The 16,660-nt window shown below is 39.0% G+C and overlaps 1 protein-coding gene across 1 annotated transcript in view; it reads left to right on the top strand.

Moving 5' to 3' along the window:
- The window catches only part of plekha5 (pleckstrin homology domain containing, family A member 5), a 216,047-nt gene that overhangs the window by 5,509 nt on the left and 193,878 nt on the right, over window positions 1-16,660 (top strand). The window contains exon 3 of the mRNA XM_048610267.1: window positions 600-657. Within this exon, the coding sequence (XP_048466224.1) occupies window positions 600-657 (58 nt within the window). The remainder of the gene's footprint in view (window positions 1-599; window positions 658-16,660) is intronic.

Below are 16,660 nucleotides of genomic sequence, written 5' to 3'. Positions count from 1 at the left end.
TCTCCATCCCGACCCCCCATCTCCATCCCCACCCCGATCCCCACATCTTCACCCCAACGCTGCACCAACCCCCACGACAACCCTGACTCCCATCCGAACTGTCCTGTCCCATCCCAACTCCCATCCACACATCTCTCTCAACCTTGTCACCTGCCCCCATCCCCATCAGCACATCCCTCTGCCAACTCAGCCCATCCCACTCACCTTGGACCTCCAATCCCCCATTCCAACCTTATTCCCACGTCCCTCTCTTCACCACCACATCCTGACCCTCCCATCCCCAAATCACATCTCCCCCAACCACATCTCTCCATCTGTCTGTCTTCAAGACCTCCCCCCTGCCAGTCACCTCTTGGACATCTCACCTCCAGCTCATCCCACCTGCCCCTTCCCCTCCCCCATTATATTTCCCCCCACATTATACTTTCCCCACATCTCTCTGTCCCCCACGTCTGTCTCTCACCCCGAAGCCCACATGTTTCTCTTAACCCCCTCATCTCGAGCGCTTAATTGCCATTGGAGAAGGGTTGGGGAGAGGCAGACTGCATGTTCACTACTTGATCTTCTTAAGTTTTCGCCTCTTTTTTTTCTCACGGCAGACCTACCAACCGGTTGGGAAGAAGGATACACCTTCGAAGGGGCTCGATACTACATTAAGTGAGTAATGGAAGAATAGGTTCATGATCCATTGACTATGCGACCGGTTTTATGCAATCTCTGATAGCTCAGACCATCTTGTACGTACGTCTGTGTGCTCTTTCCAATTGGATACGAGTTTTGTTGGTTGTGTTTGCGACTCTTTAAAAAATGACACACTTCGTAAAAAGTTGCAAAACGTGGATTATGCGTTTGGTGTGGGGTGGGCGTGTCGCATCAGTTTGATTTCGACATCGGTTCCAACAATGCTTTCATTCAAAACTGACGCTAAAACGTCAGACGAAATTTAAACTTGCAGCCAGTCGTTATTCTCAGCAAGGTTTCTAGTGGTTTGTTTACTAGCGGTGACGTGTCGGATTCGGTCATTCTAATTCGGTGGTACAACAACGATCCAACTTTTACCCTTATGTTCATTTCTTCGTTTTAATGAGATCAATGTTGTTACAACTATTAATGAAAGAATGGTATTTTTTGTTGTGGGGGAAAGGGAAGAGAGAGAAAGAAAGCTGACGTCATCCCTTTTAGGTATCGATCTATAATTTGCAAATTGTAAGCACTTCCTACAGATTCTGTGCTTCTAGTCAAGTGACAGATTGTTTATTTCTTCGCGTTATCAAGGAAAATCAAAAAAAGGATGTTTGAGAATTATATGACATTTTAAAATCAAACTGAGCATGTGCTTAATAGGAATAATTATTTTAATCCTGCTCCTCAACTAAGTTTGTAGCATATGTGTGGTGATTGACCTTTTAAGAGGTATGTCCTGTTAGTAGGTAGTAAATACTCTACCTTGTGATATAAGTGTGACACACTATGGACGCCTTCTGATAATTCTATACATAGATCTTAATGATACAGGTAGTTTTATTTTCATACTTATGCAGCAGAATTCTCAAGGGAAAGAAATGTGCTTATTATTATTGATTTCCCATCACGTGAAGTGTTTGTTTTTCTAGATTATTCAGATTGAGGTCTTACTGAAAGTTTGCATGATGCATTTAATTTTATTTTTTCCATTGCTTTAGAGGGCAAAGCGTGTACACAAATTATATCAAACTATGATTTGCTAAATGCTTGAGATTGATAGTGTTCAACTGTATGGTTTTAACTCATTTTTGACTCTTTTTCAATCAATTATTCCCACAACTATGCTACAATTAATCCACTTTCCACTTGCCTCAGATACCCGTTCAATAAAGATGTGCAGAAGAAAGTAGAGGTCTTGAAAAGTGAATGTGAAGTGGAGGGCAGCAGAAAAAGACCTAATTTTGGCATAATGTAAATGGATGCTGGAGATCTGGAACAAAAACAAAGTGCTGGAGAAGCTCAGCAGGTCTGGCAGCTGAGAAAAAGGCAGCGAGAAAACCAGAGTTAACACTTCGAGTTGGATGATGCTTTGTAGTTGGATTACTAATGTCAACGTGGTTGCAGGCAAGCTAGAGTGGATGTGTGTGGATAGTGCAACATAGACAAGTATGATATGTCATGACCACAGGTAGAATTAGCTACCAGCAGAGGCAGAGATTTTTGTCATATCTGTCAATTGATGAAGTGTGTCTATTTAGAATACACAGTCCAGGATTGAAGCATAAATTAATGTTTTGGATTTGGCATTGAATTATGCAAACCTAAGGGTGATAAACGACGCACCTTGTGAAGTCTGATTTCTTTGGAGTCATTGGATGTATCCCTTTTTAATTGTAGAAGAATACCATTTTCCAATTAACAAAGTAGTGTTTGATTTGACCTGTTAGTGATTTGCTATCTAGTAGAACCCACTGATGATAAGTAGTGAAATAACTGCACAGAGGCCAGTATCCCATCACCAAGTCACCCTTTATTTACATGTGGAAAGTCTTTAACACTGATCCAACTCCCTCTGAGCCAGCTCTCGGAGTGAACAGCATGTCTGTCACCCCTGTTCTTATCTGTCATCCATGGCTCCCTGATTGGACTAGATTAACAGCCCTAATCAAAGGGAACAAAGAACAAAGAAAATTACAGCACAGGAACAGGCCCTTCGGCCCTCCAAGCCTGCGTCGATCCAGATCCTCTATCTAAACCTGTCGCCTGTTTTACAAGGATCTGTATCCCTCTGCTCCCTGCCCATTCATGTATCTGTCATGACACTATCATGCCCGCCTCTACCACCTCCGCTGGCAATGCGTTCCAGGCACACACCACCCGCTACGTAATCAGAGAACTCCTATGATGTCCACCTGGCAGACCTTGTTACAATCACTATGAATAGCATTCAAAATAAAGACATGTTTGAAGGCAAAATGCCTATGCATGTCATCTTTGTAGAGATTTTTGAAATTCAATTTCCAGTCCATTGATCTAAACCTTTCTTCCCATTAATATATACTATAAATAGTATTTGGGTTGCACATTACACAAAATGGATTCAGATGCATTATTCAAGTAATATTATTTTACAAAGATTAAACATTAGACTGGGTTTGGTTTAATTATTTTCTAAGTAGTACATATTTTTCTTAAAACAGATAGGGACTGTATTGAGTTTCAATTTGTGAAATTAAGATAAAATAACATTGAGAGCATGAAATGTGAATATGCTCATCAAGAAATAGATTCATAATTTTGTGACTTACTTTACCTTGTGACACTGTTGCTTGAGTTGGGCTAGCCATTGTTGAAAACTTTGTAAAGTAAATGCTGCAAAGTAAAATTTGTAGAAAATTCCCCAATTTTTGACGAATGCTTCCATACTTTATTACTATTCTCTGCATGTTGGAAGAGTGCGAATTTAAATGAATGAAATTAGACCCCATGAAGATTTAATTTCACGTCTTAAACCAATATTTTCATTTTGAGTGGGTGTTCACTAAGGTAAGGTAGCAAACACTGAAGGAATGGAGAATGCAGCGAATAATATCACTGTGATGAAGTTATGCGGAGGATGTATGTTGTGTATGTTGGAGAATTTTGGTGAACAGATGTTTTGACGGAGCAGAGGAGTGAAGAAAGTGTTTTGATGATGGTGTTCGAGATTGTGAAGACTTCCAGCAAACACATCAAAATGTGCTGCTTGATCTATCAGCCTAATAAATTTGGATTTAGAACTAGCATTTAGAACTACCTTGAAGCCTTTTTAAAAGTTTCTGCTGACAGTGGTACATGAATATTCTTTTGAAGAGCATTAAAATTTCACAGCAAAATTTGGTTGCTTTCTATTTTCTTATCTGAGGAAGTGTCACTGGACCTGAAACACTAACTCTGTTTTTTTCTTTGCAGATGCTGCCAGACCTGCTGAGTTTTTCCAGCAACTTCTGTTTTTGTTCCTGGCTTACAGCATCTGTAGTTCTTTTGGTTTTTATCACTGAACATTATTTGAAATACTAAGTTATGTATAAAACAGATTATCTGGTCATTGCCACAATGCTGTTTATGGGAACTTGCTTTGTGCATAATGGCTGTGTGTTGTAACTCTTTCTTTATGTTTGGGGATATGAACTACAGCAATTTTAGATTTGAATAAAGAGGATAAAGTTTCTAAAAGGTGATATTTCTATTTTTTAATGTTACACAAACTTTGATTTCTGTGTTCTGTGTTATAAAGCAGAGGTCGACCCTCCCCTTCTGATAACTAAAACTGAGACATCCAAAGAGGTGAACCTCACCCTGTAATCTGTTAATAGAGTCCCCAATCTGTTATAAAGGAATGGGTAAATGAAATAAACCCCTGACACTCACTTTATAATCAACAAGTAACTATTTATTTAACTCCAACAGTGAACAGATTAACTAAACTATTAACAAACTGAATGAATAAATTCCTTCTAACTATTAACTATTCCCAAATAAAACAAATTTCTAATAGTATGCTGTTCCAATAAATACAAGTGACACCTATGTAAACCAAAAATAATTAGAATTTAGTCTCTTGAAATTACAGCCAGGTTACGTCTTCTGGAATGTTCTTTGTCTTCTCTAACGAATTCTTCTGTCAGGAACACATTCTCGGTGAATCCTTCTGTCAGGAACGCCTTCCCTGTCAAATTCTTTTGTCAGGAACATTAACTATTTGTGCTGTATGTACCTTTAATTTAGATGGAGCTTATTCTAAGGCTTAGAGAATTCTCTGAGAGCCAGTGATTCATTCTTTTAGAGCTGGGAGCTGTTCTCTTAGCAGATGATAGTTGGCTGTCCCCTGATTTTCCAAATGCTCTCATCTTTTAGACTCTTGATGACACATCAATTTCCTACAGTAGAATTGGTCCTATGTTATCAAAACCATCAAAATTAAATTTAATTGGTTTTTGGTATCTAAGGACCTGGTTTAAATTAATTGGCCAAATTTGAAAATCTGTTGTCTTGGTAAAAATGCTCCTTTGCCTGTGAATAGTACAGCCTTTTTGATACAAATATTTCAATTCAGATGTTCTGTCCTGCAAGTCTGTAGACATCTTTTTTGAATCTCTAAGCATAGAGAAAGCACATCATCATTGAAAGGGCTACTTTCCCCACAGCATTTTACAAACACCAACAGTTTACAAACGCCAAATTCTAACGTCTTGCTTTCCAACCTACAAGTACTCTACCCAACTTTGCAACATCTGCCAAATGTGATGTTGATGGTTAATCTAACATAATGACAGGAACTGCACATTTCCACAGTAACCTGCTGCAAGCTATCTATAAAATTGAAGAGAAATCAGAGTTAAAGTTTTGAGTCCAGTGATCCCTCTTCAGAATGTTCTTTGTCTCCACAGATGCTGCTAGACCTGCAGACTTTCTCCAGCAATTTCTGTTTTGTTTCATATCTCCAGTATCCACTGTTCTTTGTTTTATTTTTGTATCTATTGCTAAACTTATTCATTAATCTTTCAATGCAAGCATAACGATATAAAAAATGAACTTGCATTTATTACGAACTTCTGTCCACTAGATTTCCCTTTTGATCTGAACTGCAGTTGCAGTTATGAAATAAAACAGCAACCAATCATTCCTCTAACAATGAATGAATGGTTTCTTTTGGTCTTGACAAATATTTGTAAATTTTAAAAATAATTTGTAAACAATCTTTCACCTAGAAGCAAGAGTATTAATAGCCTAGAATTTGTGGGGCTTTTGATATGAAGTGTCAGCATTTGCTGTCACTTTTTCTGCGAATCTGCATCTTTTAAGATATAATGTAAACACAGATTAACTCAGAAATCCCGAAGTTTTGGTTTGCCATTCACTATTGTGGGTTATTCTGTAGCACTTTTGTGCCAGTGATCTATGGAATCCATTTTCCACTTACATGTTGCTGTTTTGAAATATCAGAAGTTACATGAAGAAGTGTAAGTGAGATTTTAATGGTGATCTGACCAATGACAACTGCTGAATAATGGATATAGCTATGAAAAAATAACTTTGTATTAATGGAATTTTAAACATCTTTATTATGATTAATTATTAGTTTTATCAAATCTTTTTTAACGTTCTTAAACATGTATATGTTTGAGTTTGATTTATTGTTTTCACCCTTGAAAAGTGTTGTTTTGCGTGCTAGACAAGCAGATTGTACCAGACAAAGTGCATCAGGGTAGCAGAACAGAGTGCAGAATACAGTGTTACAACTGCATAGAAGGTGCAGAGAGAGAAATCGACATTAACATTTGAAAGGTCCGTTCCAAAGTATATTGACAGCTGGAAAGAAGCTGTTCTTGAATCCGTTTGCATGTGTTTTCAAAATTGTATGTCTTCTGCCTGGTGGAAGTGGGGGAAAGAGAGTATAACCAAGATGGGTAGATCTTTGATTATGTTGATTACTTTCCTAAGGCAGCGGGAAGTATAGATGGAGTCAATGGATGGAAGGCTCGTTTGCGTGATGGACTGGGCTGTGTTCACGACTTTCTGTAGTTTCTTGGGGTCTTGGGAAGAGCAGTTGCCATACCATGCTATGATGTATCCAGATAGGATGTTTTCCATGAAGCATCGATAAAAATTGGTAAGAGTCTTTGTGGACGTGCCAAATTTGCTTAGGCTCCTGAGGAAGTAGAGACGTTGAGTTTTCTTGATTGTCGTGTCGCGTGTGTGGACCAGGACAGAATGTTGGTGATCATCCCTCCCAAGAACTTGATGCTCTCAACTATTTCCATCCCACTGATGCAGACAGCGACGTGCCTTTCACTCTGCTTCCTAAAGTCAATGACCAGCTACTTTTTGCTCACGTTAATGGAGAGTTTGTTGTCTTTACACCATGCCTATAAGCACACAAACTCTTTCCTGTACTTTGTCTCATTGTTGTTTGAGATCTGACCTACAACGGTGGTGTTGTCAGCAAAGTTGTAATGGATTTGGGGCAGAATTTGGCTACACATAGAATGAGGCTAAGTTTGCAGCCTTGCAGAGCATCGGTGTTGAGGATTATCATGGAGGAGGTGTTGTCACTTATTCCTACTGATTGTGGTCTATGGGTCAGGAAGCTGAGCATCCAGTTTCAGATGGGTGATCAGAGGCCTGGGTCTCTGAGTTTGGTGATGAGTTTACTTGGAATTATGGTGTTGAAGTCAGAGCTGTAGTCAATATGTAGGAGGCTGTCATTATCCAGATGCTGCACGGACAAGTGTAGGGCCAGTTGACCTCTGCCCTGGACCTGTAGCGATGGTAGGTGAATTGCAAAGGATCAAGGCAATCTGGTAGGCTGGAGTTGATGTAAACCATGACTAATCTCTTGAAGCACTTCATAATTACAGAGCTCAGGGCCACTGGGTAGTAGTCATTCAGGCACACTGCATGATTTTTCTTTGGCATTAGAATGATGGTCTTCTTGAAGTAGGTGGAAGCTTCAGATTGTAGTAAGAAGAGGTTAAAGATGTCAGCGAATACTCCCGCCAGCTGGTCTGCACATGATCTGAGTACATGGTTGGGGACTCTGTCCAGGTCAGTTGCTTTCTGTGGGTTCACTCAAGAAGACCACTCTGATGTCTACGGCGGTGACCATGGGTACAGGTGCATCCGAGGCTGTTGGGACAGGTGATGTAGTTTCACCAACCTTTTTGTTCAAAGCAAGTGTAGAATGCATTGACTTCACCGTGGAGTGATGTATTGTTGCCCGCGATTCTGTTCAACCTCATTTTGTAGCCCATTACGTTGTATAAGCCTTGCCACAAATGACAGGCGTCACAGTGGTTAGTCTGGGTCTCAAGCTTAGTTTGTACTGCTTCTTGGCATGTGTGATGTCCTTGTGAAGGTTGTACCTGGATTTCTGTATAGGTCAGGGTTGCCCGACTTGAACACGTCAGACCTGGACTTCGGTAGGGAGTGGATCTCCCAGTTCACTAAGAGTTTCCGGCTGGGGAACATTCGGCTTGATTTCCTCAGCATGCAGTCTTCTACACTCTTACTAATGAAGTCTATAACGGTAGTGGCATACTTGTTTAGGTTGGCTGCTGAGTTCTTGAATATGGACCAGTTCACTGACTCTAATCAGACCTGGAGAAGCCCTTCTGTTGCCTCAGACCAAAACTATACTATTTTCTGTACTGGTTTCTCATGCTTCAATTTCTGCTTATAAGCCAGCAGGAGGAGCATAGCATTGTGATCTGATTTTCCAAAATGCAGACAGGGGGTGGAGCAGAAGTCATCTTTAATGGTTGTAAAGCAATGATCAAAGATGTTCATATTGTTTGTTCTTGATTTTTCAGCCACCGCAATTTGTACCGAATACTCTAAACTTTTATTTTGCTTTTAGTAACATTTCTTAATCAGGATTTGATTATCAGGTTTCTATTTCTTGATTGGTTGAAATAACTCTTCAATGTGATTAAGTATTGGATAGCTTGATGATATCACTGCAGCACAACGCTGAGCATTCCAATTAAACAACAGTATAATCACTGCAGATTGGCGGATTGGCTCTTTGTGGCTTTCTGAAAGATTAATGGTGAGTGCACTTCCTTTGCCACTGATCGGAAAATGCAAATCATTCCTATTGTGTCTGTACTGGTCATCAGATAAAATACAACAATATGACTCTTTGTTTTGGATTACTATAATGAACTGGTCTAAGGTGCCAATTGTATTCATCAATTAGGCTCAATTGTAATCATTTCCAGGTTTCTGATTCATCCTGTATTATTAATATGACACAGGGAAACTCTTGGATTTTGGGGCAATATCTGTGCCCACAAAAACTGTTAAATCTCTTGAATAAATATTATTGCCATTTACAATAAACTGCATGAAAATAAATGTTATGTACCCAATGCAGTTCAGTGGTATTAAGACTGTTTGAAGGAATGTAATTGATTTACTCCATCACAGCACATCCTTACCACATCATCGAGCCTGCTGGGCTTTCTATTTTGCACAAGATCAAATTCTTACAGTATAATTACTCGCTGGTACTTTAGCAATACGCTCATATTTACCACAGGAGCACAAACATAAAGTAGCTGCACATTAATTCCATGTACCAGTTTAAAAATATGTAATGGAATATCAGCAGGAACCCAGTTATAGCATTCTGCTTGTGGAACAGACTTGTGGACAATGCCATTCCTTGAAATACTGCTTCAAGAGTATCATTGACTCAGCAGAGAATGTTTGAGTGTATGTCACACTGGAGGAAACGGTAGGCTTGGTACATCGTACAAAGGAAATCCTGGTCTTTGAGCTCACTGTAATCATTAGACCCATTTATTTCACACTAGACTTGTTTCCATTGTACTTGTGTATGTGCATGAATGTATGCAGATATGTGGAAAAAAAAGCACTTTTTCTTGAATTTCTAAGTAAAACACAGAAATTTTATTTGTGCTTAATCAAGAGATTTGTATTTTTAACATAATTTGCCTAACTGCAGTATCTTCCTCATCAGATTGGTCATTGTTACTTTAAAGCTATAGATCAAATTCAATTATAAAAACCCAAACTTATTTACTATTACTACTTGAATATAAACTGAAACTTTCTGACCCAAGGAAATGGCTACTGAAAAAAAAAATATTTTAGGAGAAAAGTGAGCAGATTTCATAGATGCATTGCTGAGCTTACGACAATAAACAATTATTTTCAATTTCTCTGACCTTTATTTCTCTCCACCTTTCACTATACTGTCTGAAGTCATTGACTTAACTTCCCATGAAATCACATGGAAGAATATGACATGGTAGTTTGCTGAAAAAGCCATTCTTTGTAAATGAGTTCAGAAAAATGAGTGTTAGTAGGCTTTTCTTCTGTGAAGAGTGTCACTTTTGCACACATTCCGTAAAGTTTGTATGTGCATTTTCTGCATTACTCCTTCTGATCACTGACTGTCTTTTATTTTCCTTTCTCCTCTTCCCTAGCACCCTGGCCAGGGTGCTTAGCAGTTCTTCGAAAATTGGGGGTTCTAAAGTGCAGGAACTGGGTTTCATGGACAAAATGAGCACAAGGGAGACAATGCAGTGACACGGAGAAACTAGAGAAGGATGTAGACTCCAAGTTAGCATATGGAAAGATCCTGGGGAAAGGCTTGTCTTTGTGGGTAACTGGAAGTTAAGGATGCATCAGAGGCACCAGAATAGGCAATCTCTGTGTTGGTGACAAAGACGTTAAGTGTGTTGACTTTAGTTTGTCGGGTGAGTGGGTGGCATGGAAGATGGGGGATGGGCGTGGAAGTTGAGGTTGTGTAAATGCTGCCTGACCTGCTGTGTTCCTCCAGCTCCATACTGTATTGACTCTGACTCCAGCATCTGTAGTTCTTGCTTTCTTGGGGTTGCATAAATGGTTTCCATTAGGAAAAAAGCTCCAAATGTTACGTTTGCTCCGCAGGATGATGCTAGAGATTTTCCTCAATAAAGTGGAGGCTGTTAGTGCTTTCAGAAGCTCTGCCTCATGAGATGATGGATGGCTAAACCAGTTTTGAACCAGATTCACAGAAGTCCCTGCATGATTTGCACTGTAGTGAGTGAAAATGGATACTATACCAGATGATTACAGTGGATCAGAGTAAGGGATGCGCTGGGGATAAAGCTACTTTGGTTCTGGAATGTCCGCAGAATGGAAGATGGTTACTTCAATAATTTAATCAAATTCTAACCAATGTTAGTATTTCTCGGAACAAACACTGACAGATATAAATTGGTTCTACTATTATTGGTCAATTTGTGTCCTTCATGAAAAGTTAAGCGACAAAACAAAAGTGTTCTCCCCAACCCCCCAATAAAAGCAGGTATTTTAATCAATTTTGTGCAAATTGTAGAAGAAATGGTTAAACCAGTTCCTGTGCCTAAAAAGGATCTCCCTTCATTAAGGAAGCAAAATCTGGGATTTTGAGAACTCATTCTGGTAATGTGGGTGTAATTGGCAAAGCACAAATCTTCCTGTAACTTTTAAAGCAGCAAAGAAAAGGAGAACTGAAATAAAGCAGCTTTACTCAAAATAAAATGGAAAATTGCAACACTGTCTCTAAATGTACAAGACATTCGTTTCATCTGAGACAGCTTAATTGTGTTTTCTGCCTTAATTTAACTGGAATATGCAGCAGAGGGCATTGTAGATTTCTCTCCGAGATGTGAAAAAAAGACAATTTTCCATATGTAATGGGAATTCTAAAAATAGACTTGTTGAAATGGCGTGGGCAATAGCTTTGTCAGCTTTTGACCTATAGTTCAACATGTTTCCTCTTATTTCAGATTCTCTCCATATGAACAGACAAAAAGGAGGGAAACAAAAAGATTGATCAAATATATTAATGAAATACTCCTTTCAAACATTACTGAGACATCAACATCACGAATAGTCAATTCAGAAAACATTTAGGATTTGTTTCCTACTCCTTAAGGTGTAAGAGCAAAGATTTGAGACTACCAAGGCCTTTGTCCTCTGAGTTTGCCACAATCTCATTGTCATTTAATCTCCCCCTCCATGCATATTCCCCAGCCTGTATTCATGGCCACTTCCTTGCCATCGCATCTGGTCATGATGGTCCTACAGTATCAATTGCATATAAAGCCAACACTGATCACTCCCTTGTGACACTCACTGCTCACGTCTTTCTTCCATATCCCAACCCAGGCTCTTTCTGTATCGGTTTCTGGAAATTCCAACTGCCTCACCTTTGGACCTCCATTTGCTACAACATTTCTTCAACTATTATTTACTTTACTTTATTTTGTCTACAAGTATTATTCCCTAATCTCCATTGAATTTCTTGGCCTGGATATTTTCTGTACGGCCCTCATCTCTGTTTCCTTAAGTATAATGGGTACAGACTGGAAAGCATATCATGGATAACTGGTTTGACCATTTAATTCTAGGTCTGGCTGGGCCACTTAAAATATTTTTGGGCTTTGCTCTTATGTGTAATTACTATTTCTGGATAATCCTGAAATGCAAGCTGTCATCTTAAACCCCTCTCCCCTATACCCTCAACCCTTGCCTGTAATAACAATTGCGCAGACTTAATGGACTTCTTTGACACTAAGTTTGAAACAAACTGATTAACTGCATCTGCCATGTCCTCCCCCTCCACCTTCCATTAGCTCACCCTGCCAGTCTTCATATAATGGTCTCCCCTTCTCCAGTCCTATTCTGTTTGTTTATTTTTTCTCCTATTTCCTTTTATGTCCTCTCTAAGCTCATCTTGTCCATGGGAGCCACATGCTGTTCCCTCATTCCTATTCCCATTAAACCTTTGATCACCCAACCTTGCCAAGTGGATCCTTCCCTTTAGGTTTGTCCTCCTTAGAACTGCTATCATCAGCCCTCTTATAAAAAAAAATCCCTTGCCCTTCCCCACTGACCCACCCAATCTGCAACCTCCCTTCCCTCCAAAGTGCTTGAGCAAGTTGTTGCCTCCCGAATCCATTCTTTATCTTTACTGGTATTTCATGTTTGAGTCCCTTTGGTTCCCAGCTTTGGCACCATTAAAATTGCTCTAATTAAAATCTCAAATGACACTCTGTCACAAGGGTAAATTTTCCTTTCTTGTCATTTTAAAAATTGTCTTGGGGTTAGAGTGTTGCTGGCAAGGGCAGCTTTTGATGGCTGTCCCTAATTGATTGTGAATAAATTTGAGTGGCTTGCTAGCATTTCAGCGAGCAGTTGAGAGTCAAAACATTGCTGTAGGTCTGAAGTCACATATAGGTCAGATTCCATAAGGATGGTGGGATTTGAGAAGTAGCCTGGCCGTCTAGTCCAGTGACATTGTCATTATGCCACTATATTCCCTTGACCTCTTCACCTGTCTGTGTCCTTTGAGATGGTTAATCATGCCATCTCTGTCAACTTCTCTACTGATGCAAATTATCAGACTGCCTATCGACATCCAATTCTGGATGAGTAGAAATTTGATCTGACTAAATAATGGGAAGATGTAAACAATTATTTAATATCCCTACGTTAAAGTTAATTCCTTATCTATTGGTTCCATTTATCTTCCTGACTAGAGTCTGAGGCTAACTCAGTCTGTTTGGAATCCTAATGTTACATTTAATCCATGTGCATTTTAATTAATTACTGCCAGTTTCCCTTGGTCTCTTACATGGTCTGTTCTCAATAGGTATGCACTTTATTTTCAGAGACCTGTTCAGGCCGTCCTCCTTCTGCCAAGTATTGCAGTGTTTTGCAACCACTGTATAACTTGGACTGGAGTTCAGTTTTGCCTCACTCTCTCTTCTTAGATTTGAACTAGATTTGGCCATGGTGTTTGGAATAATGGCCCATATTCCCTGTCTGGATCCCTGAGAACTGATGTGTTTGATTATGAATAACTGCAGTGTAAATTTCAACATGAATATGTTGATTTTTTTTTATTAGCAAATGAAGATATTCACTTAGTTTAAACTACCCTGGTTTTCATAGAATCCCTACAGTCAGAAAGAGGCCATTCGGCCTATCAAGTCTACACTGACCCTACAAAGAGCACCCATCCAGACCCAGTCCCCTACCCTCTCACCGTAACCCTGCATTTACTATAGTTGATTCTCCAAGCCTGCACATCCCTGGACAGTACAGACAATTTAGCGTGGCCAATCCATCTAAACTAAACATCTTTGGACTGTGGGAGGAAACCAGACTACCCAGCAGAAATCTACGCAGACATGAGAGAACGTGCAAACTCCGCACAGACAGTCACCCAAGGCTGGAATCGAACCCTGGATGTGGATTTGATAAACCAATGTACCCTTGAAAAGACAACTTGTATATTGAACAGCAACACTTAATTTCTTGCTTATTTATTTTCCTGTGATTAATACTTTTTTATTAAAATATGAACTGAATAGCTGAGTGGAAGATGGGTACTAAAATATTCAAAGTTTGTGGAAATGTATCTGGATGGTTGCTTCAGTGGTCTGATAGTTTGATAATGCTTATGGATCATTGGGCTGCACAATTCAAAATATTGCAGGTCCAGACACCGCAGTAAGGGAGAGCTAGCTAACTTTTACTGGGAATGCAAAAATTGGTTTTGGTCCCTGGCCCAGGACAGTGCAAATGAGTAGGATTCTCAATAGCATTCCCAATAGCTTGAAAGTGCGAAACAAACACAGAAATTTGTGGGGAAACTCAGCAAGTGTTGCAGCATCTGTGGAGAGAGAGCAGAATAAACAATTCAAACCCAGTATGACGACTTTATTCTGAAGAAGAGTAATACTGGACTCCATTTTCATTCATCTCTGTCTCAATAGATGCTACCAGACCTGCTGAGTTTCTCCAGCACTTTGTTTTTATTTCAGATTTCCAGTATCTGCTGTATTTTGCTCATATCTTGAAAGTATGTGCACATGATGATGAACATAGTTGTTTGTGATTCCTTTGATGTCAGATTTAGCTTGTAGACAGTGACTTATGTGGCGAATGGTGGGTATAGGCAAGAGAACTTTAACTATTTAAACATAGGGTAGGAAGAAAAGATGCAGAAGTAACAGGATAATAAACTGAATGGGCTGAGATGGCCAATAGAGTTTGAGTGTATTGGCATTATCATTCATGCACTTGTATTTTTTCAGACACCTAGGACAGATTTTCCTTGATTTTCAGGTATTGGCAAACATCAGCCTGCAGCAAAATATCCAAGCCAAGGGCAATAAGCAGTGCTCCTTCGCAGTACGGAATGCTGTTCCTTTTCTTTTTGTTTAGTCAATCACGGTGTCTGACTAATTGAATCTCTGAATATATCCCGACAATCTGGTGAGATGATAAGGAATGAAAAGTTGAATACCTAAGAAGCTGGCAGACACCTCTCGGATAGGTAGTTATCTGATAAATCCACCTACCGTTTGCTTTTTTTTCTCAGTACTCGATATCTAAAAAGAGCCAAATGTTCCCTGGATGTTTTCTTTACAAACAACTGCCTCTGTTGCTACTGTGCAGTGCTTAATTTTAGATGTATATTATGTCGCCGTATTGCCCTTCGTCATAATTTAAAATGGATGCTCTTATCCTACATTTTAGATTTGCTGTGGAACCAATGATATTTAACGTTGGAGTTTTGCCCGTTCACCTTATCTCTCAGTATCCTTTTTTAATTTTATGCTATCATCTACACTGTCTACAATGCCACCTAACTTCATCTCATCAGCAAATTTAGAAATGTGACTTTCTGTGTCATTACTCAAGTTGTTAATAAATGATGTGAATAACTAAGACCCTAACACAGATCCTTGTGGGTCACTACTGGTCACATCCTGCATTATCCCTACTTTTTGTTGCGTGCCATCCAACGCATTTCCCAGTCATTTTAATAATTTGCTCTCAATTCCGGGGGTTCTTCCTTAGTTAACAGTCTTTTATGAAGGACTTTATTAAGTGACTTCTGTAAGTAAACAATATTTAAGATTTGTCAGGCACGACTTACCTGTCATGAATCCATGTTGCTGCCCTTGATTAACTGAAAATTTTTGAGGTGTTCAATTGCCCTGTCCTTGGTTGTAGAATCCAACAGTTTCTTCATCATAAATGTTGGGCTAATTGTCTGTAATTCCCTGATTTACTTCTTTTGCTCTTCTTAAAAAGCTGAGTGACATGCAATTTTCTAATTCAGGCATCTGAATTTAAGAGAACTTTGAAAGATTATGATCAAGGCTTCTTGAATGTGCTCTCCTACTTCCTTTCACACTCTGATAGAAACTGTCAGGTCTTGGGGATTTGTCACACTTTAATTCCATTAATTTCCTCATTATCAGTGTTTACTTGTGTTAGTTTTATTTAGTCCCTGTCCCTGATCTACTATTCATTTCCAATGGACTTCTGGCAAGGTACCCTTCTTTTCTACTGTAAATACTGAGGCAGAGTAATCATTCGACATGTCTACCATTTCCCCATAGTCATTTAGAAAATCGATTTTAGCGAATTTTACAGATTTATATTAAAATTTAACTTCTTCATCTACTGAAGAATTGAAAGCACGTAGTTTTGATAAAAGCTCTTGGAAAGAAATTACTCTTAGCCAAATAAAAGTCCCAGCAAATCTTTGAACAGTTAAGGTCCATGGATTTCTAATCTGTCAGTCGTTTCTGCTTTTAGTATACTTTGAACTTAATTCTGAACTTGATGCTCAGACAATTTTATTTCACTTCACAATTGGGAATATTTTTCCTGGCATCCTGTCTCATGTTGCCCCCTTCTTTCTTTCTTATTTGCACCTTGCAACACTTGTAGGCGAATTAAGGGGTAAGGCATCAGGAAAACTCTCTTAATATACTGCTTATATTTTTTAAAAAACAAAAAATGAAAATATTCAATGGGCCAAGTAGCACGTGACCTGAATATTTCCAGCAATCAACGTTTGTAATTTAAATTTCCAGCATCTGCAGTATTTGAATTCGATATATTATTCATGTGTCATAACTTGAATCTGTAATTTAATATTTTGGACAGAATTTTTCCATTGCCACTATGGTTCAGTTAGAGCCATTTACCTTTCAGAATAAAACTTTATTTTTTTTTAGCTCTAATACTACTTTAATGCATTTTTTTTCATCAAACTGACTTTTATAACCAAGATGCTTGATTATGAAGCTTGTGTTCTCAGCACTTTGACGTATGGCTATGAAAGGTGGCT

This window comes from Rhincodon typus, chromosome 22, assembly GCF_021869965.1.
Source record: "Rhincodon typus isolate 14 chromosome 22, sRhiTyp1.1, whole genome shotgun sequence".
NCBI lineage: Eukaryota > Metazoa > Chordata > Chondrichthyes > Orectolobiformes > Rhincodontidae > Rhincodon > Rhincodon typus.
This window is presented reverse-complemented; position numbering and strand designations above follow the sequence as displayed.